This window comes from Lynx rufus, unplaced genomic scaffold, assembly GCF_022079265.1.
Source record: "Lynx rufus isolate CCGP_SWC_20201006 ecotype Redwood Valley unplaced genomic scaffold, mLynRuf1.p SCAF_16, whole genome shotgun sequence".
NCBI classification, from domain to species: Eukaryota; Metazoa; Chordata; class Mammalia; order Carnivora; family Felidae; genus Lynx; species Lynx rufus.
The window spans coordinates 1798351-1825263 of NW_025814830.1; the positions used below are offsets into that span (position 1 = coordinate 1798351).

At 40.2% G+C, this 26913-nt stretch overlaps 2 protein-coding genes and 1 pseudogene across 2 annotated transcripts in view; 1 reads left to right on the plus strand and 2 right to left on the minus strand.

The window, feature by feature from the left end:
* Positions 1-26913, minus strand: part of LOC124510813 (zinc finger protein 160-like) — a 339108-nt gene that overhangs the window by 166362 nt on the left and 145833 nt on the right. The gene's annotated exons all lie outside the window — the stretch shown is intronic.
* On the plus strand, positions 5480-8904 carry LOC124510823 (zinc finger protein 347-like). The gene has a single exon (XM_047077486.1). The coding sequence runs from the start codon at positions 5887-5889 to the stop codon at positions 7552-7554; it is 1668 nt and encodes a 555-aa protein (XP_046933442.1). The 5' UTR covers positions 5480-5886; the 3' UTR covers positions 7555-8904.
* LOC124511633 (vomeronasal type-1 receptor 2-like) lies at positions 18160-23936 on the minus strand (annotated as a pseudogene).

The window sequence follows — 26913 nt, forward strand, 5'->3', positions numbered from 1 at the left end:
CAAGAACACTCACTCTAGTCAAATCAGTCTTTACACATCTGTGCTTCTCTTGTCTTTGGTCAAATAAGAACACATTCCCTGTGCACTTGGTGAAATGTGTTTTCCTTTCAGGGACGGTTGACCTTCAGGGATGTGGCCATAGATTTCTCTCAGGAGGAGTGGGAATGCCTGGACCCCGCTCAGAGGGCTTTGTATAAGGATGTGATGTTGGAGAACTACAGGAACCTGGTCTCCGTGGGTGAGGATAACTTGCCTCCAGAAGTCGGTAATTACTTTTTATCTGCGTGCTGTGCATTTTCTATTGAGAGCCCCTGTTTTGATCATAAGAGTTCCAATTCCTTGTTCTTCAGGGAGTGATTGCAGCTGTTTTGATTGAGAGTGGAAAGGGTTCATAATGTGGCAAATGGACTCTAACTTCCCTTTCCTTCAGAAGTTCTGCATTCCTGCTTGTTGATGTGGTTGCAGAACTTAGCAGTCAGAAAAGCCTAAGGGAGGGAACTGGTGATGAGGAGCCCTGGTCGTTGTATGTATGTAACTGATGAATCATTAAATTCTACTCCTGAAACCAGTACTACACTCTGTTAAGTAACTAGAATGTAAATAACAATCTGGGAGTCTTGGGAATAGGATATAAAAACGCTTATATTCTTAGCAAAGTCTAATTTCGCTGAAATCTTTAAAGATAAAGCTCAGAGACAATAACGTTATTTAAAGTTGGGGGGAAAAGGAAACCTTGTGGTGAATTTATTTAAATCTCTGATTCTGTGGTCTTACCCTCGTAAGGGTTTTGGTTGAGTAGTTCTTAGAAAAAACCCAGATGTCTGCACACCTAAAATAATCCTTAAGCCCTCAGGCACTCATTTGAGTAATTTTTGAAATACATGGTTTCTACACCAAGCAAAATGAATGTTCTTTCTTGTTTGGTGAACCAAGAGCTGGAAACGTGTTCTGGAAGAGCAGAGGAGATCATGTTCTGTTTTTCTTTATGAATGGAAATCTCTTCTTGAGCTGAATATCATCTCGGTTTTGGAAGAAGAGAAAGAGCCCTGGACTGTGGAACATGAAGTGAGGATAGGGAAACATCCAGACAGGGGATGTGAATGTATTGGAATGTGAGCTCAAGTCCGCTCAGAAGGGCAGAGAGTAAATTGCTCCAGTAAATATTGTTTGGGAAGGATCTATGGGAAAATACAAGTTTATTCCTTAGGAGCTTTCAAAGGAAGTCCTCCCCCACCCCACACACACTTCTCATTCTGTTATTCAAACGAGTAAATCAGATGTGTAGAAGTTTAAACTTCCAGTGATAATGCCTACAACCCTGTTACCTAGCCCCTCCGACCATACTGGTGCTGTGGCTTGAGAGGGACTGAGATGGCTGTCCCTACGGAGTCTTTTCCCTGATCCCTCTTGGTTCTCATTCCATACAGGTCAGAGGTGAGGCCTCTGTAGTGCAAACCCCAGGACCTATTCACTTTCCATTTCCATTTTGTATTCTGGGGAGAACTTCTTAGGAGACACAAAAATTGTAGCATCTGTCTAATAAAGTAGATAAAAGTCTGTGTCTTTCCTCGGCCATCCTGGCTTCTGAAGGTTGCTCCCTTGTGCATTAATTAGGAGGAAGTCATGATGTGGATAATTCCAAAAAGTGAAAATCCAAAAGTAGATGTAGTGTAAATACAGCTCAGCTTGGTGATACCTAGTTAGCTTTTCTGTAGGGAAAACATGTATCATTCCACAGATGGTTATTGCATTCCTGGTATACCAAAAGCACCATATTGATATTTTTTGGTTTTGTTTGTTTGTTTGTTTTAAGAACTCAAGAGGCAGCAGCAACTTTTGATTTTAAGTAATCTCTACAACCAGAGTGGGGTTTGAACTCAACTGCAAAGTCAAGGGTTGCATGGTGTACTGACTGAGCCAGCCAGGCAGCCCAGTTTTTTGTTTATTAACCTTTTGATCACCTTCACCCTTTTCTGCTCAGCTACCTGCGTGTAGCAACCACCAATATGTTCTCTGTATCTAATGGGTTTTTGTTTCTTTAAGATTGCACACATAGGAGCAATCATACTGCAGTGGTCTTTGACTCATTCCACATAGCATATTGTCCTCAGGGTCCATCTCTGTTGTCACAATGGCAAGATTGTATTCTGCTTAGTGGCTAGATAATATTGTGTTGTATATACACATCTTTATCCATTCACCCATCAACGGACACTTAGATTGTGTTCGTATCTCAGCTATTATACATAGTGCTGCAGTGAACATCAGAACGCTTCTGTCTTTTCGAGTTAGTATTTTTGTTGTCTTCAGATAAATACCCAGTAGAATTGGTGGATCACACAGTAGTTCTCTTGGCTACACCATTCTCCACCCTGTTGACAACACGTGTTGTTTCTTGTCTTTTTACTAACTGCCATTCTAATATTAGGTGTGAAGCGATATTGTGGTTTTGATTTGCATTTCCCTGATGATGAATGACGTTGAGCACCTTTTCATGGTCCTGTTGGCCATCTCTAAGTCTTTGGAAAATGTCTATTCAGATCTTGTGCCCATTTCTTAAATCGGGTTATTTGAGCATGTTTTGGCAATGTTTTAGATTACCAGTCCATTATCAGATGCATGATTTGCTAATAGTTTCTCCCATTCAGTAGGATGCCTTTTCATTTTGTTCAAAAACTGTTTCCTTTGCTGTGTAAACACGTTTCAGTTTGATATAATCCCACCTTTTTTACTTTTCTTGTTTTTCCTTTTTGGTGTGGAGAGTTAAAAATAAAATCATTGCCCACACATGTGTCAAGGAGCTCATTACCCCCTAACTTTTCTTTCTTTCTTTTTTTTTTTTCAATTTTTTTTAATGTTTAATTTTGAGAGGCAGAGAGAGGCAGAGTGTTGAGTGGGGAAGGGGCAGAGGGAGAAAGACACAGGATCTTAAGAGGCTCCAGGCTCTGAGCTGTCCGCACAGAGCCCAACATGGGGCTCGAACTCACAAGCCGTGAGATCATGACCTCATCCAACGTCAGAAGCTTATCCAGCTGAGCCACCCCGGCCCTCCACCCCTAACTTTTCTTAATAGGAGTTTTATGGTTTCAGGTCTTAGGTTTAAGTCTTTAATCCATTCTGAGTTAATTTTTGTGTATGGTGTCAGATCGTGGTCCAGTTTCATGCTTTTGCCTCTGGCTGTCCCGTTTTCCCAAACCATTGATTGAAGAGATTATACTTTCCCCCATTTTATAGTCATGTCTCCTTTGTTGTAAATTAAGTGAGCATGTGTGTGGGTTTATTTCTGGTCTCTATTCTGTTCTGTTGATCTATGTGTGTATTTTTATGCTAATACCATACTGTTTTAATGACTATAGCTTTGTAGTCCGGGAGTTTGAAATCAGGGAACATGATGCCTCCAACGAGTACTTCTTTGTCAAGATGCTTTGGCGATTCGGGAATTTAGCGGCTCCATAGAAATTTTAGGATTTTCCCTTTTGCGGATATGTTTTCATGTGGACAGAAATATTCCACTTTTTTGGATGAATACCAAGGAGTGGGAATGCTAGGTCATATTTAAGAGTACATTTAGTTTTGTAAGAAAGTGCAAACTTCTCCAAAGGGGAGTACCATTTTGCATTTCCACCAGCAATGAATGAGAGTTCTTATAGTTGCATATTCTCACTAGGATTTGGTGTTGGTTTTGTGGATTTTGGCCATTCTCATAAATGTGCGGTGATATCTAATTGTTACAATATTTTCCTTGATTAAAGTTACCACTTTTCTTTAATGTTTATTTATTTTGAGAGAGAGAAAGAGAGGCAACAAGGGAGCGAGCATGAGCAGTATAGAGGTGGAGAGAGAGACATACAGAATCCAAAGCAGGCTCCAGGCTCTGAGCTTTCAGCACAGAGCGTGTCACAGGCTTTGAAGTCCTAACTCTGTGTTCATGACCTGAGTTGATGACAGACACTTAACCAACTTAGCCCCGCAGCTGATCCTATGGCATTCTTTAAATTAAGAATTTGTGATATCTTAGAAACATATTTTTTAAAGTTCCTGCTTTAGTCCCAGCAGTATCATTAACCTGATTTGCTGTAGCTTTTTCTATAATGATACATTATTTTGGGGCTTGGGTGGCTCAGTCGGTTAAGCATCTGACTCTTTTTTTTTGGCCTAGGTCATGAAGTTACAGTTAGTGAGTTCAAGTCCCACATTGGGCAGTGCGCTTACAGTGTGGAGACTTCTGGGGAATCTCTCTCTCTCTCCCTGCCTCTCCCCCATTCACAAGCTTGTTCTCAGTATCTCTCTCTATAAGTAACAACCTTAAAAACGTGTCTCCTGGAACATGTATACATTATATAATTGTCTTGAGTATATACCTAGAAGCGAAGTCTTGGTATATTTAGTTTGATAATTTTTAGAGCAAATATTGAATTAGATATAACTGTACAGTTTTCCTATAACCCCCTACTGTTTCCCTGTTGAATGTTTTCCACCTTTGCTTCATGCCCATAGTATGAGTTCTAACAGAATGCATCAGTATTATGCCTTTTGTTGAATGTGTTTTCTTTTTCCCCAAGGTCCTGCTTTTAATTTACACCACAATCATATTCCCATAGATGTGCAAGCACAAGCACTGTCCCCACATGGTCAGTTACTTCTTAATGCTTCACTCTTTCTTTTCTGAATCCAAGTCCTGGCCTTTCCTCAGATGTTTCATTGAGCTAAACAAACCACCCTCGTATATCCTGGTATATTAATTTTGATCAACAAAGCACCTCAGTTTACACAGCACCTGACTCCCCTGCCCTCCGTACTGCAGAAGGAACCCTATTCATACACAGGGGACATGTGTATGAATTGCTCAGGACAGCAGCTTGATTTGGTGGTTAATTATACTGTGTGTTTACTTAATGTGTGAGCACATGATGAAAGAAACAAGATATTTTAAGGACTCTGTATGTTACAACCTACATGTTGATTGATCTAGGGGGTTAAGTTAATAAGTAACCATAGTTACACAAACTAGTAGTCTCTGGAATTCTAAAGCAGTTTGTCTTGGAGATGTAAAGACAGGATTTACATTCCATAAGGAACTCCTACTAGAAGGAATGAAAGATTCATTGAGCATCACTGAATTATGAGATATTGGGTTCAGGTAAACACGTTTTTATAAAGATTAAGAATTAAGGAAGAGAGACAACTCTATAATTTCATGCACAGTTATAAAATAGCCATTGTATAAATGGGGTCAGTAATCATGAAGTTTCATTTAATTATCCAGTTATGTGTCCAAAAAATATGGATAGTGTAAAATGTGTTTCGAAAAATCACCTCAAAATCAGAGAAATTGTTACTATGGAAAACGTTATAAAAAGAGAACTCAAAAACGTTGTATATGACAGTAGTGTTTGAAGACCATGGTTGGTTAACATCCTTTGTTTATAATAAAGTGTTATTTAGGTATGTAATTATGTAATTTAGTATAAAATATTTATCTTCCGACTCTATTTGATAGGAAGCCTTTCTCCTGGATTTGCACTCAAGGAATTGTCACCAGTAGAGGACATTTATAAAGGAAAATTTTACCACTTAGTGATATTGGAGAGAAATGAAAGCCATGGCATCAAGGATTTTGGTCTCAAGGAAGTCTGGGAAAATAGGCATGAGTTTGAAAATCGGTGGGGAGATGATGCAAGAAATTGCAAAGAAGTGCCTTTGACCCATAAGAAAAATCTCACTTGTAGGAAAGATCAGCCACTTCATCAGCCCTCAGTTACTCTTCCTGAAAAGCAGAGTGTTTCTGTGAGAAAAAATACCTACCAGTATGTCGTGAATAATGAACCATTCATCAGGACTTTGTTACAACAGGACAGTAACGTAAGTGGTTCTGGAAACCAGTATATGAACTGCTGTGAAAATAGAATTGGATTAAGTTTGCAGGCACACCTGGGTGAACTCCAGAGGTTTCACAGTGAGGAGAAAATGCATGAATGTAGTAATCCAATTGAGAAGTCTGTCAGCAATGGTTCCTCAGTCTCACCACTTGAAAGAATTCCTCCCAGGACCCAAAACATTTGGAATAAATCTAGGAAGATTTATCATTTGTTACCTGCCCAAGCCAGGAGAGGATACACCAGAGGAAAATCTTATAAATGTAATGAATGTGGGAAGGATTTTAGCAAGAGCTCAAACCTCATGAATCATGAGGGTATTCTTTCTGCACAGAGACTTTACAAATGTAATGCATGTAGCAAAGCATTTGTTGAGTGTTCAAGCCTTATTCAAGATAAGAAAATCCATACCGGTGAGAAACCTTACAAAGGTAATGAGTGTGCCAAAGCGTTTACCCAATTTGGCAACCTTAGTAGTCATCAGAAAATACATGCTGGGGAGAAACAGCACAAATGTAACGTGTGTAACAAGGCTTTTATCCAAAGGTCAAGACTTAAGGCACATCAGGTAATTCATACAGGAGAAAAACATTATAAATGTACTAAATGTGATAAGGCTTTTATCAAACATTCAGCACGTTTGCGTCATGAGAGAACTCATACCGGTGAGAAACGTTACAAATGTATTGATTGTGGCAAGGCCTTTTTGAGGAGTTCACACCTTACTCAGCATAAGAGAATCCATACTGGAGAGAAACCTTACAAGTGTAATGAATGTGGCAGGGCTTTTAACCAATTTTCACACCTTTGGTGTCATGAGAAAATTCATACTGGCGACAAACCTTACAAATGTAATGAGTGTGGCAAAGCCTTTACCCAGGCTTCAAGACTCACTAAACATCAGAGAGTCCATACAGGACAGAAACCATATAAATGTAATGAATGTGGTAGGGCTTTTATCCAATCTTCACACCTTAGGCGTCATGAGAAAATTCATACTGGTGACAAACCTTACATATGTCATGAGTGTGGCAAAGCCTTTACCCAGCGTTCAAAACTCACTACACATCAGAGAGTCCATACAGGAGAGAAAGTGTATAAGTGTTTCGTAAGTGGCAAATCCTATAGTCAAAATTCAAACCTGGCAAATCATCAGAGAATGCATACTGGAGAGAAACCTTACAAATGTAAAGAGTGTGGCAAATCATTTACACAATTTGGAAATCTCACTATGCATCAGAAAATACACACTGGGGAAAAACCACACAAATGTAATGTGTGTGACAAGGCTTTTATCCAAAGGTCATACCTTGTGGCACATCAGAGAATTCACACAGGAGAAAGACCTTATAGATGTAAGAAATGTAGTAAGGCTTTTGTCAACCATTCAGAACTTTTGCGTCATGAGAGGACTCATACTGGTGAGAAACCTTACAAATGTATTGACTGTGGCAAGGCCTTTTGGAGGAGTTCACATCTTATTCAGCATAAGAGAATCCATACTGGTGAGAAGCCTTACAAGTGTAATGAATGTGGCAGGGCTTTTAACCAATTTTCACACCTTTGGTGTCATAAGAGAATTCATACTGGCGACAAACCTTATAAATGCAATGAGTGTGGCAAAGCGTTTACCCGACTTGGAAAACTTACTAATCATCAGAAAATACACACTGGCTAGCAACCACCCAGATGTGATGTGTGTAACAAGGCTTTTATCCAAACGTCAGGCCTTTGGCACCTCAGAGAATCCATACAGGAGAAAAACCTTGTAAATGTACTAAATGTGATAAAGCTTTTAGCACACGTTGAGACCTTTGTAGTCATGAGAGTACTTCTACTGGAGAGAAACTTTACAGATGTAGTGAGTGTGGCAAAACCTTTGCTGAGCGCTGACATGTTAACAGAAAAATCCATACTAGAGAGAAACCTTAACAGATGTAATGAGTGTGGCAAAGCGTTTACCCAATTTGGAAACCTTACTGGGCCTCAGAAAATACACACTGGGCAGAAACCACACAAATGTAATGTGTATAGCAAGCCTTTTATCCATTGTTCAAGTCTTATGGCACATCAGAGAATTCATACAGCAGAAAAACCTTACAAATGTAATATGTGTAATGAGGCTTTTATCAAACATTCTCACCTTTGGTGTCATGAGAGATCTCATACTAGAGAGAAACTGTACAAATGTATTTAGTGTGGAAAAGCCTTTATGGAGCATTCACATCTTACTCAATGTGAACCTAATGTGTGTGGCAGTGCTTTTATTCAAAGCTCAAGCTTTGGGGAGCATCAAAGAATTCATAAGAAAAAACAAATGAGCAAGGGTTCAACACTTGCTCAGCATCAGAGATTCCATCATGGAGAGGAACCATATGGAACTAACATAAGTGGGAAATCTTGTAACCAGGGTTCACAGCTCACCTGATAGGAGAATAGAAGCCTCTGAAAGGAAGAACACTGAAGGAATGTATGGCAGGGCTTATCCAAAGCTTATTTTAAGTTGTGGAATGTAATTTCTAGAGAGAAAAACCTTACAAATAAAATAGGTGTGATCTGGGTTATAAAAAATGTACAAATTGGCGAGGGGATAAAAATAGGTCAATGGAGTTAGGAGGTACAGACTTCCAGTGATAAGAGAACAAAATGTACAACTTTGTGCTTTGTGGTTTAGAAAGAATTCACATAACACGGAAACCATATAAATGTGTCAATGTCTTTACCTCAGGAAATACTGAAGAATTCATGCTGGACAGGAACATTAACGTATAATGAAGGCGGTGATTTGTTTAGCCAGTTCTTCAATGGACTACAATTTAAACCTTCACACTAGGGAGAAGTAGGTCTATTTTGAGGATTAACCAATCTTAGGTGTTAAGTTCCACAGAAAATTAAAATTATTTAAAACTCATGAGATGGTGTGTCAATGGTACAAGTATATCTGTGGAAAGACCTAATCATCTTCTGTTCAAATATTTTATAAAGATTTTATTTTCTTCTGTGCACACAACATGGGGCTCAAACTCACAACCCCCAGAGCAAGAGTCACATGCTCTTTTGGCTTAGCTTGCCAGGTTAACATTTTTTATTCAATTATTTGAGGTTTCTGTTTTTTTTTTTTTTAAGGTTTTTATTTTTCATAGAGTGAGAGGAAGAGAGATCTAGTGGGAGAGGGGGAGAGAGAGAGGGAGGCAATCGGAAGCAGGCTCCAGGCTTTAAGCTGACAGCAGAGAGCCAGACTGGAGTGTTGAACTCATGAACCACAAGATGACCTGAGCCGAGGTTGGATGCTTAACCGACTGAGCCATCCACGCACCCCAATTATTTGAGTTTTCTTGACACTACATTATTATTGATGACTTATAACCTCAAGTTTGGATTCCATTGATGTTATACTTTCATTATATGTGTTTCATTGGCAACCATAGTGGTGGTCTCAGAGAAAGCATCTGTATGGTGAATGGAACCTCTTCAATGGGGGTGAGGGGCTTAGTCATACTTATATACCCGGGAAAACTGGTATGCTAAGTTTAAGATAGACTATACTATATACATTTGGGAGCATAGGGAGTGGCAAGGAATAAACCTAAAACTCTTACGTAAATTGTAATGTTTTCTTTGTGGTCACAGCCCCTTCTCTGGATTTGTTGGTACAATTGAGCACCTTTGTTGATTACTACAGGAAAGAATTACTCTATCAGATAGTTGACCATGAAGCAGTAGGTCAGGACATTGAGAGAATATTTTCATGTAACGATGGGTTACTTGGGATGGCATTTGTACTAGAGAAAATGGACAGTGAGCAATGGTCTCTCCTTTTGAAAGGTAATAGCTATTATATATCATGGATGAGTAAAAATTCGTCTTAATTTTGGAAACTGAAGAGAAGTTTCTAGAGGACATTTAAATCAAAAGAACCAAAGTAGGATTGCCTGTGTGGTTCAGTATGTTGAGTATTTGACTCCATTTTGGCTCAGGGTCATGGGTCAATCTTTACGTTGGGGTCTCCACTGAGTGTGGAGCCTCCTTACTATTCTCTTTCTCTCTCTTTCTCTCTCTCTCTGCCACTCTCTACTACCTGTGCTCTCCAAAAACAAAACAAAAATACACCCAGAAGTAGTATGCTTGTAAAAGACGCAAATTTGGGCACTGAAATTGCATTTTGATTCCATTTTTTTTAGGATACCCTTTTTCTCATATCTAAGTAAGTAAAATATAAGCTTTTGTGTAAACCTAAATGAATCCTGTGCCTTATTATCCTGTGTGCATCACACTTCTTTGGGGAATTTCATAATGAACACTAATCATACATCCTTAAGCTCTGTATGTTGAATGTCATCTGTAGTAATTTTCATGTTATATTTAAACCTATAGTTTTGGAAATATATATTCATAAGTTGAATTTGAGAGTTACCCACCCATTGTATATCCTATAGTATTTAGTGGCTCTAAGGGAAATACCATAGCAATGCAATTTCAAACTCTCACCCTCTACAACCAGCCTCCCCATTCATGAGTATACATCATATGATTCTATTTCTCCCTGCCTTTTGTGCTGAAATGAGACCCATGGTTTGCACCTTTACATTAAATGAAATTAGAAAAATAGCAAGCATGTGAAAAGTATTAGGAACTAAAAGAAAAGTTGAGAAGTAAGGATAAAGGTAACAATATTTTGTGCTGGACTGCTCAGGGAATAATTTGAAAAGATAAGTTGTCATGAGTTTACTTTCAAGAATGAACAACACAATGGGAATCTTGTTTGATAACTAGAAATCTCACATATTTAGCCTCTAAACCATTTTTTGCTCATTTGCACTTGTGCTTACTCCTCGAACAGGGTGTTCAGATGTCAGGAATGTTGACTGCATACACTGAAGTGTTAGGAGAATGTTAATTATATACTGATGCTTACTCAGGAGAGCAGGGTAGACTTCTCAAGTTCTGAAAATGGCTGGAGAAAGCAGGGAATGGTGACTACATTGTTATGATGCATCCTGTGTGGGGCCAGGGTGATGATACTCATAGGCACTGTGAACTTGTAACTACTGCCAAGGGAGGGTCCTCTCCAGCTTCATTATTAGCTTTTCTTGCCCAAATGGACAGAATAGTAAGAGGTTGTAATGCTGCTTCATAGGTATCATCAGTCGGGCATCAAAAGTACAGTCAGACCCAGTAATACAAAACTGAAGTTTACTCCTGACTGACTTGGTTGGGAAAGACCACAATCTTCCTCAGGCTAACTACTACCTCCTTTTTCCTGATGCACACATAGCCCCACCACACAGTTGATTATGGAAAATGGCTGTGAAATAACTGTTTAGAGCAATTACTGAAGACATTTTTAGACTTGTATGATGTCATGGTTCTTTTTCTATTAAGTTATAGTCTATTAAAATATTATTCAAAACCGAGAGAATATTTTCCAACTCCAAGCCTTTTGTAGATCTGTCACTTTAAGGGAGAAAGCAACGAATGGAATCTCAAAATCAGTGCTTCAATTTTTCTCCCAAGGTACTAGAATCAAGGAATTGCCAGGTCAGCTCAGTCAGTGAGGCTTCCAGCTCTTGATTTTGGCTCAGGTCTTGGTCTCACAGTTCAAGGGATCACGCCCTGTATTGGGCTCCACACTGCGTGTGGAAAAATAACTGAACTTTAAAAAACTATTTAAAAAGGTTCTAGAATCAGAATATCTGTATTGAAACTTTGCAAATTAGTGTTATATTCAGGTAAGTTAAATTAATAAATTTCAAAGGAAAGACATCTGTAACTCAGAAAACACTAAGGACTAATAAATTTTGACTCATTTGGAACACCTATGACACTGGTGATGGGTTGTGTGCAATATTATACATACAGGATAAAGAAAAAGTCTAGTGATTAAATCTGTCATCCTGTTATCCTTGACTACTTTTTCATTTAATATTATTGTGGAGTATATTTAAATTTGGTCTCCAAATGTTTTCTTTACCATCTTTTTCTTTTACCTTCTGTTGTTTAGTTGTGAATATGAAATGTGAAAATTCCCCAATATCCTGATTTTAATTCATTAAATTTATTTTAGGAAGAGAGTGCACACAAGTGGGAGACAGGGGCAGAGGGAAAGGGAGAGAATCTTAAGCAGGCTACACGCTTGGTGCAGAGTGTACACAGATCTCGATCCCACAACTCTGGGGTGTTGGCCAAAGCCACCTGACTGAGCCACCCAACTGCCCCCCCAATACCCTTTTAAAATTGTGCTATTATTTTTTTATGTTTTTATTTATTTTTGAGAGACATATTGCGAGCAGGGGAAGGACAGAGAAGAACGAGACACAGAATCCAAAGCAGGCTCCAGCCTCTGAGCTGTCAGCACAGAACCCGATGTTGGACTAGAAGTTTTGACCAACTAGATCATGACTTGAGCCAATGTCAGAGGCTTAAGTGATTCAGCCACCCAGGAACCCTTCATTCATTTTTCTTGGTCATACAGCAGCCATCCTGCTGTAAGGAGAGAGAGTGCTGAGTGCTAAAGGAGGTGTCCCATCCCAACCTGCATCTCTGGGCTTCCTGTTATGTGAAAATGATAAACCACCTTGTTTCAGCCACTGATTCCAGGAGGTCTGTCACTCACAAATAAGAACTGTCTTATGTGACCCATAAGATTAATATTTGTATTGAGAGTAGAATGGAGCATTTGAGAGAATCCTGAATTTGACATTTTGTAGTGTAGAAGAGCTACAAGAGGCATCCTCATTCCCAGATGGGTTATAGCTCTTTGGCACGTGCTGTCTAAAACTCAAAATGTTAACCAAACAAAATACAGCTTCAGAATTTATGACGAATGTTCAGAATGCTAGGGTAGAAAGTTGAGCATGTGAACTTAGTCTCTGACCTTATGCACTATAGTAACTTTTTACTTTCCACAGATAAAATGCATTTGCTCATTCTACCAGTCAGGAACTATTCTAATCACTGATATTAGCAGGAAACAAAACTCCCTGTCTTCAAGTAACTTATATTCTATAAAGTTGAGTCTATAAGGATAAAATATGATAGTGGTAAGTACCATAAACATGTGCATGTACAATGATAGATCACAGGGTTTCCTAATTTAAACAATGTTTTCAGGCAATGCCCACATGATGAGGTCATCTTTGAGCAGAACCACTGAAAGTGTATCATGCAAATACCAATGAGGAAGGGCAAGGGGGTGGAGGAAAGAGGCAGAAAATTGCCCAAATGGGAACATGTTTATAGTGGATTGGGAAAATCTAAATTGGCGTGTGGCTTGGTGAAATGTGAGGCTAAGTTTCTACTTGAGATATTTAAAATTATGGACTCCTTGTAGTTAGAATTTTAAAAATTTTAATAACAAAACTCCCCAGAAGGCTAAAGAGTATATGTGATAGATCCAAACCATGACCTGTTTGGAGCATACACAGACCTATTTCTTTATGGCAGCCTTACCCCTACCAAGAGAACACAGCCATGGGGTGGAGTAATGAATTAATGGAAAGTTGCTAAATACCGTTTGTGAAAACTGTATAGGGAATTGATCCCAGGAGTTGTCAAGATACATACTTATCCTGTTGTCTACACTTATACCCAGACAAGGGTATATTGCTTCTTCCACTTACGAATGTGTACCAAGTAATACTAGTTGGGTCTTTTATGCCCCAGTTATATCTTCAGTGTCAATATCATCAAAAAAATTTTTTTACATATAATAAATACTGTACTTACAAATTGAATAGTAACAATATCACATAAAACATATTCATGTTTTCCTCACTAATTCAAGACCTAGTAACTCCCAGTTATTCCTAGCTTTGTTCTTCCAGTTGAGACCAATCTTGTCAGTGTTGCCTAATATTTTGGCTTTAAAATTGACTTTTCAGTATGTTTCATATTCCAATTTTATTTTTTTATTTTTTATTTTTTTAAATTTTTTTTCAACGTTTTTATTTATTTTTGGGACAGAGAGAGACAGAGCATGAACGGGGGAGGGGCAGAGAGAGAGGGAGACACAGAATCGGAAACAGGCTCCAGGCTCTGAGCCATCAGCCCAGAGCCTGACGCGGGGCTCGAACTCACGGACTGCGAGATCGTGACCTGGCTGAAGTCGGACGCTTAACCGACTGCGCCACCCAGGCGCCCCTCATATTCCAATTTTATACTAAATCAGATGTGATGAGAATGGGACTATGTGCGAGGTCGGCAAATATTTATGTAAGGAATATATAGTAAATATTTTATTCTTTGCAGGGCACACTGTTTCTGTTACCACTCTTCCAGCATGTCCTTATTGAGTCAAAAACCCCTAAATATGAGTGTGGCTGCATTCCAGTTACACCTGACTTAAAAACAGACAGTAGGTTGCATTTGGCTCATGTTCTGTAGGTGGCAGACTCCTGATCTACCCAAAGGAATTAAGAGCGCTATATAGTAATAGTAACTATATGGTAAATAAAAACTGTCTTCCCTATTTTTAAGCCTCATTAAAGAAACTATCAGTGTAGTGTATATGTGTATAGCATATGTAAAAGAAACCTATACTAATGGTAGCACAGGGCAGGAGTGGAGAAATGGAAGTCTTTGTGGAAAGGAAAGGTTGGATGATCTATATGAAGATGTATAAACTCTTTGAAGGTACTGTGGTCAGCTGTATAGGATAACCCCCATTGCAAACAAAAGCAATACTTAGAGCTAACACTAGTGAGCCAAAGAAAAGGATTTAAATCATCTGTAAAAATCAGTTATTTCAAAGAAGACGGAATAGAGGAAAGGAGACTTTATAAAAGCAGGAGCAAAACAATTTATCTGTAAAAGGGAATCGTCTAAAGGCCCTATTGAAAAGCAAAAATTGTCACTGGATTTTTTTTTCAGTTTTATTTATTTTGAGAGAGAAGGAGAGAGACACTCAAGGAGGCTCTGTGATGTCAGCATAGGCCCAACATTCAAGAGCCATGAGATTATGACTTGAAAGAAATGCAGAGTCTTATACCAATAACCATGTGTGTCAACCAGCCATCCCTGACCATTGGATTTTTTAAAGACAGGCAACACAATATATCCTATGAGAAATTCACTTCACAAATTAAGAACACAAAATAAAATCCTGTACAAAAGATAAACGCTATAAAAAATAGAATGGCTATATTAAGATCAAAGTAATTTCAAGAGCAAGTAATATGAAGGGATAATGAAATCTATTTCCTAATCATAAAGAGTTACATTCACCAGAATGACATGAGAATCCTAATTAATCCCTTTGGTTTTCACTACACACAAATACATAATCAAATACTCCCCATATCCAAGTCACAGACTAGGACCATGATGTGTGCACAAACACACTCATACATAAATATTACATATAGATGCAAACACACATGCATGTGAGCAACATAACACTCATGCACAGCTATATGCCCTCACACTCACATACACTCCATAGCAAACGCACACTCATGCACTCACTCATGAAATACAAGCATACACGTTTACACACACTTGCCCATACTCCCACATTCCTAGTCCTGTGTATGTAATTACATTCAAACAGTCTGCATGCACATGCGTGTCTTGACAATATTCTCACTTGATGGAAGAATTCAGGAATCTTCTGACCTTGGATGCCTAAAAATGGGGAGCACTTTCCATGTTTTTTACTTCTTCCATCCCTGCAACAACCCCTAACGATATTTGTCACATGCAGTATCTTAAACTACTGTGAGTATTGCTACTGCAAGTCCAGGTGAACGGGGCAGAGTTGATAGGTTTCAGGGTAACCTATCAGAGTGATAGAGCAGGGTCCAAATGAGGCCAGAGGGAGAGGATTATAGTTCGTGTGCAGAGAGCATGGGAGCGTGGAGGAATAGACACAAAACTCTTCAAAGGCATATGTTGCCATAGTGCTTGGTAAATACAGACAGGTACAGAAAAGCAAGGGGAGAAGGCGAAAATGAACTCTGAAGTACAGGATCCGAGTCGGGGGCATCACTATGAGCACAGAAGTAGCTGTAGATAAGTAAATAAAATGGCAAAGAGAAAACTGCAGATCTGTGTGAGGACAGGTAATTCCCAGGGCGGTCTACTCAGAGAGTCTAAGAGCAATGACACCCCAATAGCAAGGAGAACACTCAGCACCCACATCTTGGTCTCTAACAATTCTCTAAGAAAAAGACTCCTTGGAGTTATGGCTGATTCTATGGCAGGAGCAGGGAAAATACAAGAGGAGCCTAGAGGATCTTGAAGTGACAGAATGTTAAGAGTAAGGAAGTAAAAAAAAAAAATGTACGTATCAAAGGGACATAATAGCCAAACCTGAAAGAGCTCCTGCAGCCTGTCACCAAATCTCTGGTACCAACTGGGTGTCATGCAATTCAATATAATTCTGACTTTATCTGGTGTTAGTAGAGACCCCACAAGTTAAGATCAAGGTCCTTCCCGGCACTGCCCCCACTTCAGACACCAGTTACAAGTCAGGCATTCCCATACCTGTGCATCTCCAGCCAACTACAAATTTAAGGCTTCCTCCAAGCCTCTCTGCTTCAATATTTGCTGGGAAGACTCACAGAACTTGGAAAGTGCTATCTGTATGGTAATCCTTGATAAAGTTAACTCGTATTTTGGGACCCACAAAAATGGACGCCATGCCAGTGGCCCACCCACATCACAAATCTAAACCTAAGTCAGCCTGCTCTTATGTGAAACATCAGAAGGAAACCTAACATACACCAATCATAATCCTCCAACTCAGCTTCAGCTAGTGGACCTTACCCTGGAAAACAGCAGGTCTTGTAAGGAAATCCCCAATCTCTTGGCCAGTCATGCCCTGTTTCTGTACTGCCTCTTCTAAAACTCAATCTTGCCCCAAATCCCTCAGGAAGAGCACTCCATTCACTGTATGAGAGGCTCTGTCCTCCCCCAAATCAAGGGTTGTCTTCCCTGGAATAAATTACAGCAAACTTGTTACTAAATTGTTTTAGCTTTGTCATTTCATATCTTATTGTAAAGGATAGCAGTAAAGAGCCAGATGAAGGCATCCATAGAGTAAGGTTTGGGAGGAGGACTGCCCATACAGTAGCTTTTGTCCCCCACCAAGAAGCTCCCAGGAGCTTCTCCAGGGGTTTAATCAGGGCTTCACTACCTAGACTTGGTTGAGTAAATCATTGGCCATATGACTGAACCCAATCCCCAGCCAGACTCCTTTCTCTTCCCAGAGGTTGGGCTGCTGAGCATTTCCATCCAATCATGTAGTTGGTCTTTCAGAGGTGTCCAGTACCCCATTTTGAAGTTCTGTGTTGGAACTCACGAACTGCGAGTTCATGACCTAAGCTGAAGCCAGATGCTCAATGGACTGAGCAAGTCAGGCTCCCCTAACATATTTCATTTAAGAAATGTTTATTTTTAAGTAATCTCTACACCCAATATGGGACTGAAAGTCATTATCCGGAGATTGAGACACATGCTCTACTACTGAGCCAACCAGGTCGCCCTAAAATAGTTCTATGTTTGAGTTACATCATTTTTTTTCCTTTCAACGGTGTCTACATTGTCTTTTTGATGATTTCAAAAGTGATACTACCCCTTGTTAGACAAAATATGTTCATATACTCCACTTGCAAATTGCTACTTGCCTCCTGCACCATGCTTGATGAAAGGGTCCTCTGTAATGTCTTGTATCCTCAAGACAGAAAAGTGGAAGACCATCTTGCAATCTCTTTCTCACCAACACACCCAACTGGTGTCAAGATTTAACACAGAACATTCTACCTTCTAAACATCTCAAAAGTACATTCAGTCTTTTTCCCACATACCCAATGTGTTTACTGGCTGCCACCCATCTGCACCCTTTGTAAAATTCACCTGACACCTATTCCTGTGTTCCTTTTTGTTCTCTGCAGTTTAGTGTTCAAATGTTGACCAGAAAATATTTTAATTAAAGCACTCATCTTGCTCCACAAACGTGATCATATTTCAAACATCCCCAATATCTCTTAGATACGAGGCATAATATTCACAACATGACCCCCAAAGCCAACAATAAGTAAAACCTGTTATAGAATCTTGATTTCTCCATGGTTATCAATAAAAATAAAACTATATAAGTACACACATATTAATTCAAGATTTCATGTACCATGCTCTTTAATATTACGCTGGGTGTCATTCTGTCTCATTCAGCCATGTCTCTGCAAGAAACTACTCATAATTTTCTTAACGTTTTTTGAGATCTCAGTGCATCCATGTCTGAACACGTGAAGACAATTCATATTTCCCTGATGAGATGAGGTAATTATGTATTTCTTCCACAGCAGACACAGTACAGCCTGAATATGTTGGGGTCGTGGTGCATGAGAGAAAAAGGCCTAATAATTGGAAAACATGCAATGATTAGTACAGTGACATTCACCAGCCACCAACTAGAGTTCGAGAGCCACTTAATCATAAATGATGGACAAAACGGCATAAGACAATACAAAGGTAGTCACCAAGACAAGGATGCTTTGTACGGCTCTGGTCTCATGGTCTCAAGGGAGGGTCTGGGGGAGAGATTGTTCCTATGGATGCCTTAGACCCTCTGCTTGTGACTGTGAAGGAGAAAAACCATGGAATTCCCTCACAGAACTTCAAAATGGGGGACTTGCTGGCTAAGGTCATGAGTCTCAAACACAAAATGCCATGGAAAGATGTCATTGCTGCATATAATGAGCCTGTGATCTTGTCAGTACACTATAAGTCAGAACAATATCCCAATCTACTTTTTTTTGGTAATAGTTTTGTTGTTCCATTTACCAGCCATATAAATAGGAAAAAAAACATATTTATCAACATGTGGAACACCCTGCACAGGATACTGGAGGGACCAGTGTACTTTGGAGCTTTCACTTTAAGCTCTGCCCATCTGGAGTTCCCAGGGCTGATCGTGATGTCCTCGAAGACACACAAAGGGCAGGTGGAACAAATGGGGATACCTCTGAACACTTTGTGAACATATAAGAGAATGTAGCATCCATAATAATTGGTGAAATGTTTCAGCCCTAGAGGTGCTATGGTCTCTGGGATTCCTCTAGAGAGAATGTGCAAGGAGTTGGCTACGATCAGGTGCCTGAGAATGAAATTGGTGGATCTTGGCTTGCATTACCTGAAGCTAAGGGACATCTAATGATAGAAGAGTCAGAAATTGCCCAGGATTCCGATGACAATGTGGGATAGGAAGATCGCTGCTATATTCAAATCCACCGAGGCCGTTCTGTTATTGTCCAAAACTCAGTATTCAAATACACAGGCAGAAGGTTCTGCATGAAAATATGAGTTACAGGCTGCATTTTCTTGGAAAATAAAATCACTTACCTTTTCTTTCCCCTGAGAATTGACATGGAACTTCCCTAACCTTATGAGTTAGGAACTAACATTACTCTCATTCTATAGACAAGGAGAATTTAACCATGGGAAGTTAAGTGACTCATGTAACTAGCAGTAGAATCAGGATTTGAACCTTGGTAGCCTAGTTGCCATGACAAGAATGCTTCCTACTGTACTATACACCGCCAGGAACCTCATCATGGGTACACACACACACACACACACACACACACACACAGACACCTTCTCATATTTTAAATTTATTTTACTTAATATGGTGTGATCATTTCCCATTTTTAAGTATTCTTTATGAGTAATATAACTAAGGAGCAAAGATTCAAAGGTCTTAATAAATTATACATGCACTGAATAATTTTATATGAGCCAGTCTGATTTATTTAATATAGACAATGTTAGGATGACAGCAGTACTCACTTCATTTTTTCTTGGACCAAAAGGATAATGGCATCCATAACAGATATTATTGTGTGGAACTGCACTGTGTGCTAACATATGGGACATGAAACATCACATAGTGATAAAACATGTTAGGGCAGAAAATGAATTAATCCTATTTAAAGATCACATAACTGTATATTTGTTATTTTAGAATAAACAAATTGAAAATTAAATTGATATTTGAGTTGGAAAAGCTATTAAAATTCTATATAAACATGCAAAATGGAATTTGAAGACTTGAAATCTTGAGCATTTAATGAATTGAAAAGCAAGAGAGGTGAGTGGTGAGCTGGGAATATTATTGAAATGATTTTCACCAGTAGAAACATAGCTTAAAATTGCTTTTTTTCTTGATGAGATTATATTTTTAAATTAATTTATTATTTTAAAATTAAATTACATTTTAAAAATATAGTCCTTAATATTTTACTCTTTAAAACCTTCTATACTGACGTTTTCATTTCTTTTTTCTTTCTTTTTTTTGACGTTAACTTTTTCTTAAAGGACCTTTCCTAATTTTTGGAAAGAAGATTGTCTCACAGATCGAGAGTCCACAGAGATTTTTCATTAGAGACACATTTACTGTCTCCATTAAGCACATCACACTCAAATTACAGAATAAATTTCAGCAATTCCTGTTAGACATGCTGTTTCTGCTGTGAATCAAGTATTTCAATTAGTTCCATCATTCTCATTATCACATGCACATGCCCTTACAGTGCTCACAGTATTGCTCCTGAAAATGTCTCTGTGACTCTTGCTCACTGTATTGAAAAGCAGATTGGGGCGCCTGGGTGGCGCAGTCGGTTAAGCGTCCGACTTCAGCCAGGTCACGATCTCGCGGTCCGTGAGTTCGAGCCCCGCGTCGGGCTCTGGGCTGATGGCTCGGAGCCTGGAGCCTGTTTCCGATTCTGTGTCTCCCTCTCTCTCTGCCCCTCCCCCGTTCATGCTCTGTCTCTCTCTGTCCCAAAAATAAATAAACGTTGAAAAAAAAATTAAAAAAAAAAGAAAAGCAGATTAAATCAAAGTATAATCTATGTTTTTAAGTAGACTGTCCACGCTCAGTGTGGGGCTTGAACTCGTGACCTTGAGATCAAGACCTGAGGTGAGATCAAGAGTTGGACGCTTAAATGACTTAGCTACCCAGGTGCCCCCCCTGAAATTATAATCTTGAAGCAGCTTAAAATTCAGCCTCTGACAGCACTTGGATCAAACACAAAGCACCCCTTCAATGAGGATTTTGGTGAATTACATCATCAGCAGTCATGCACTGATTGAGCAGTCTCTCTCAAGCTCAGCCTGTGCCGGAAGATTCTTTCCCAGACATGCTCACCTACCCAGATTCCTGCTGCATCTCCCAACCTTAGAGACTGTGCTCTCACACTAAACTAGAAGATTCTCACAGACTCCTTCCTGTTGCCAGGACTGGAAGCTGGGTGTAAAGTAGCAGGCAAAGCATGTGTGGGAGGGAGGGAGCCAAACCCTGAGATAGAGGTTAGTGATTCTGTGACCTCACCTCCCCAAAGAATTGCCATCAACATGTCAGCTGTAGTGACAATGATAGTTCAACACTTGGGGAACTGAGAACGGTTCTGAAAAACTCTAATTACCAGGATCTATTAGAAGTTTGTAGTGAGCAGGTCCAAAGGGACCGTTGGAGTGTTTGAGAGAGACTCTTCCTTTTCCATTATTTCTGGAAGCAGACAGGGTCTCACATGCAAGGAGGAAATGCTGAGGTCTGAGCCATTAAAGACCAGCCTCATTGGATTCTGTGCCTCCCTGAGAATTTTTTTTATTCCTGTCTAATTCTTTGTTAGTCTTCAGACCCAAGTACCACCACCATTTAACTTATGGGCAGAGAGAAAGAATCCTCCATATGACCCAAGAAGGATTTTCTAGTTTTAAAATTTTCAATATCTGCAATACATTTTAAATTTTCAATGAAGGGAAATAAAGGACATGAGGTCAATAAGTGACATTAAAAATTACTTGTCCCATTTCCCCAACTCAAAACAAGTTAACTAGAAAGCCTACATAAAATGGACATTTACTAGCAAAATACATTTTGCCAAAATTGACCTCAGTAAGAGGGAATCTAAACAGATCAAAATCCATAGAGAAGAGGAAGACATTTATCAGTATCCCTCATAAATAAAAAGCACCTGGATCAGATTAGCAGCCAGATTCTTGCATTCTTTTAAATAGCATATAAGCTAATGCTGCCTACTCAATTTACGAGCATTAAAGAGGAAGTAAAATCTCCAAATTATCTTTATACATGACATAAAATTCTGATACTGAAACATCCTAAAGTATGTACCAGAAAGAATACCACAGAAAAATGTCACCTCTTCATACAGATGGTAGCATGTAAAATAAAATAGCCAAAACTCCTGAAACTATATGAAAATATGATGAGCAAAGCAATTTGTGTCTCGAATTAAAAAATGATTCACCTTTAGGAAGTTCATTAATATACTTCATCATATTTATGAAGAGAAGTCAGGAAACCTTACTCGTAGTTACAAAAACATTATTTGGAAGAATTCATATAAGAATGTTAAAATACTCGATATTAGGGAATTCTTTAGGATCTTTCTCAACTTGACAAAACAAAGTCTTCATTTTGGTCATAGGGAAGCGCTAGAGATATTCCACTGAGGCCAGAAAACCCCAGTAGAAAAAGTACATGATCACCTGTTCTATTCTTTTGTCATTGTGTTGTAGGTTTAGCCAGGGCCATTTAAAATGGTAGAGGAATTAGATGTAGAACTATGTTTGCAGACGATACAAGTATACCTCTGGAAACAGAAAGGACCTCATAGAAAATCCACTTTGAAAAATAATTCAGTAGGCTAATAGGTTTTGGTACTGATGTACAAAACCATAGCCTTTTGTACATGGGGTATTATTTTGAAGATTTTATTTTTAAGTTGGGATGAGCACTGAGCGTTGTATGGAAACCAATTTGGCAGTAAATTATATTTAAAAACAAGATTTTATTTTTAAGTAATCTCTATACCCAAGATGGGGTTCAGGTCATGATCCTAAGGTCAAGAGTGGCAGGCTCCACCAACTGAACCACCTAGGTGCTGCTGTACATATTATTTGTTTGTACAATAGATTATGTACAACAAAGAATCATTTATGGGTTTTAGTAGGAGGGTCTGCAATTACAAAAGTATAACATAAAATAGGGACACATGGGGGGCTCAGTCGGTTACGAGTACAACTCTTGATTTCAGCTCATATTGTGATCCCAGGGTTATGGGATCAAGCCTTCTGTCTTGGTCTGTGCTGAGCATAGAAACCACTTGGGATTCATTCTCTCTCTCTCTCTCTCTCTCTCTCTCTCTCTCTCTCTCTCTCTCCCCCCCCCCCCACCATCTCTGTCTCTCAAATAAACAAACAAGTAAATAGCTTTAGAAAAGTAAAATGAAAGAAACTACCAGGAATGAATCTAACAAAAATGTGTAAAGCCTATATGGGGAAAAAACTAAAACATTCCTGAAATATGTGAAAGGAGAAATAAATGAATGTAAATTTACATCATGTTCTTGGGTAGAATATCTCAATTTTAGAAAATCTCAATAATATAAAATCTCAATATTATAAAAGAAAATCTCAATATTATCAATTCTCCTTTAGCTAATTTATAAATTTAATTTGATCCTGATATAGATATGATCAGTTAGTTTTTCAAACTAATAATGTGATTGCAAAATGTTACAGAATACTGAACAATAAGAATAGCCCAAAAAGTTAAACAAAACAAAAAACCCAAAATGAGTATAGTTATCCTTATGAGATGTTATTTATAAACAGACTATTATATCAGTGAAGTTAAAAAGTTAAATGTATGCCAAAGTGCATAAGAAAAGTGAATAACCAGCAAAAACTAAAGTGGGGATAATATTAATGCTTGGTATGTGGGAAATGGGAATTCCTATCAAAATGACAATAAGTGTTCTTATTCTTCACATCCTAGAGCGGGATAAAGGTCAAACAAAAGAGAAGTCTATACAGTAAAAAATAATTTAAAATGATTAAATACCTTCCTAAGACCTGCTTCTCAAGCACCTGACTATAGCCAACCTCTGGCTCATCTTCATTAAAGAAGTTGCTCAGCGACACTTTTGGCTTGAAAAACATCTTTGTTGAGTTTTGATAGAAATTGTTTTGTATGTTCCGAGTGGCCAGTGGTATATCCATTGGCAGCACCTGCTTCTTGAGTGTCTTCCAGGACATCACGATTGGCCCCAGGAACTCCAAGATGATAGAACTTAAAATAGAGGCTCTGCGTGCCTCTCTAACAGCTGCCCAATCGTAACTTGGTGGTAAATACCACTTCCAATCTTCCTGTGACTGACTGAACCGTGAAAACATCACATAGAAACATGACTGGGGGTGCTGAATACCAAGATCACACAATCACCACTTTTAACCTTCCCTCCTGTCAGACATTTGGGATTCATGCCCTGGGGCAGTATCTCCCTAGTTTTCAAGCTTTTAAGATACAAGCAGTGGGTCCAGCACATTTACAGGAACAACATCTCCAGAATTTCCCCAGAGGTGAGGTCTACCCAAGGCATCCTCGTCTTGGTAAGCACCTTTGTGTCTTTTTAAGCTCCCTCTTCCACCTTTTCATGTCATTTGGCTCTTTCTGAAAATCCCAGTTGGTGGGAGCTGAACCCCTGTGCTCTAATCACTCCATCATGGTGTTTTTTTTTTTTCTTGTCAGCCATCTTGTTCTCTGGAGCCCTGACCTTATTGTGTCCAGGATTGTCTCTGCACACTGCAGAAGGAATACACAACAGGAATACACAACTGTCTAAAATGACAAGATACCTATAAACTATTGTAAACTGTTAGACAACGTGTAGTTACTTTTTAATTCACTCCTTGCAGAGATTTAAGCCCTGGAAGGGGCAGTCACATAATAGAGAGGATGTGAAAAGCAAATGCAGCCAGCACCACCTTCAGAATTTCCACAGGAAACAGAAGAGGAGCTATTAACTGGCACATTTCCTATTAAAAATTATTAAGAGTGTATATGACGCTGCTGAAAACGTGAAACACTAGTGGTAGAATTTGCACCATTTACGTACAGAACAGAAATCCTTATCACATGTTTGTGGAAATACTTCAAAACCAGAATGTCATCAGTACTAGGAAAAGTTAAATCTCTCTGAAGGAGTCCACCTTTTAGAAGCTTCCTTATCTGCCCTTGACGCCAAGCAATCAGAAACAGAAAACAAAAGGATCAGTTAAAATATCTAATTTTCTGGGTACCTGGGTGTCTCAGTTGGCTGAGCCAGGGACTCTTCGTTTCGGCTGAGGTCATATCTCAGGGTTTGCGATATCCAGTCCAGACACGGGGTGAGGGGCGGCGTACAGAGGGCTCTGCTCAGAGCCTGCTTGGGATTCTAGACCTAGCTCTCTGCCCCTTCCCGCTTGCATTCCCTCCCGTGCTCTGTCTCAAAATAAATACATTTTTAAAACTCTAATTTTCAAGAAAAAAATAGACTTCCAAGATACCTGAGAACAAACAATTTAATTAAAATTGCAATGAAATTTGGCAGTTAAGGGCTTAAGCACATACAGGTCCCACTGGTAGGTCTCAAAGACATTTGGATATGTAATTCATCTGGAGAGGTGTGGAGTTGAATATCAAATTTAGGAGAGAGACCTTAATCAACACCCATTGACGCAGAAACTTTTATTCCTTTAAAGCAACGTGCCAGCGCTCCGTCCCACAGCCCAAGGCCCGGCGGGGAAAGCCTGGAGTGCAGTCCAAGGGATGGCGAGAAGTGACAGTTGAGTGAAAAGTCTGATGACGAGTTAATACCGAACAGCACAATTCCCACAGGACAGTGTTTATTTCTTTTAATGTTTATTTTAGTTTTGAAAGAGAGACAGAGTGCGAGCGAGGTAGGGGCAGAGAGAGAAGGAGACAGAATCCAAAGCAGGCTCCAAGCTCTGAGGTGTCGGCACAGACAGAGCCCGATGGGAGGCTCCAACCCACCATAGGGAGATCAGGACCAGAACCAAAGTCAGAGGCTTAACCTACTGAGCCACACAGGCGCCCCCCGCCCCCCAGAACAGTTGTGCGTGTCGCATTCTAGCGTCCATCACCGACACTGACCACCCCGGCTTTTACTTCATTAAACAAGGAGCTGTCGCTCTCCGGGTCTCAGTCGACCCACGAGGACCCCGGGCGCCAGGTCCCCACACTGCTCCGCCTCCCCCCTAGAGCGCATGTCCACCGCTCTCTAAAAACTTTTCTCTCACCCCCACCCCAACCCGCCCCCCCCCCCAAATTGCTTCCCCGGGCACCGGGCTCAACTTGTGAAATACCGCCGCTCCCAACAGAAGCAACCCACCCTTCCCTGAGGTTGCACCCAGCCTGGCTCGAAACGACACCAGCGGGATTGGACGGAATCCAAAAGCGGAACCCGAGACCGCGCGGCCGGAAGAGAAAACAGACCCGCAGACGCTAGGAGGAGAGTGGTGCGCTGGTCCCGCCCCACCGGATGTGTCCTGGACACGCCCCGGCACCGCCCCGCGACGCACGCGCGTGCGCCATTTTCTGCAGCCCCGGAAGCTGATCCAGCAGGGCAACGTGCGCTGTGGGGTGAGTGAGTCTCCATTTTTCTGGTTCGCAGCAGCGGTTGCGCTGCTCAGTGCCTGGGGCTCCACCCCAGGTTCCGGGGTCGCCTGGTAAGGTAAAATTCTTGAACCGTCTTCTCCCTTTCATCTCTCGCGGCCTGGCTCTAGGACGTTCCGAGTCCTTTCTCTCGGGGCGGGTCCCGGGGGTCTGTGGACGTTTTCGGTTAAAATCGCTCCGAGGCAGGTTCGGGCCAAGCCGTTCTGCCTGTGGCCCTTGCAGACCTCGATATCCTTGCCGGTCACTTTCCTGCTCAGAACCTTTCTCTGACTGCCGAGTGTCCCCCGTGCCCCCAACCCCATACTGCGTCGGGCACAGTCGTCACTAGGGAGGTGGGTGCAGGCCGTTGGCCGCAGGGTGGCGGTCCGTCAGGGTGTGGACGGAGCTGGCGGGGAAGGACGCAGAAATCTGCGGAGTTAGAGGGTCATCAGAAAGCGTGGGGAGAAAAACCGGCGGGGATTGAAACAGGCTGCCGCAGAATAGGGTGAAACTGTCTGTTGGAGGAGGAATAGCGACGGAGGGAAACGGAAATGGACAAAAGCACTGAAGAGAAACAAG

What these genes read in the sequence shown, in the direction of transcription:
- LOC124510823 (XM_047077486.1), top strand. Translation starts at nt 5,887, where the DNA reads ATGAACTGCTGTGAAAATAGAATTGGATTAAGTTTGCAGGCACACCTG.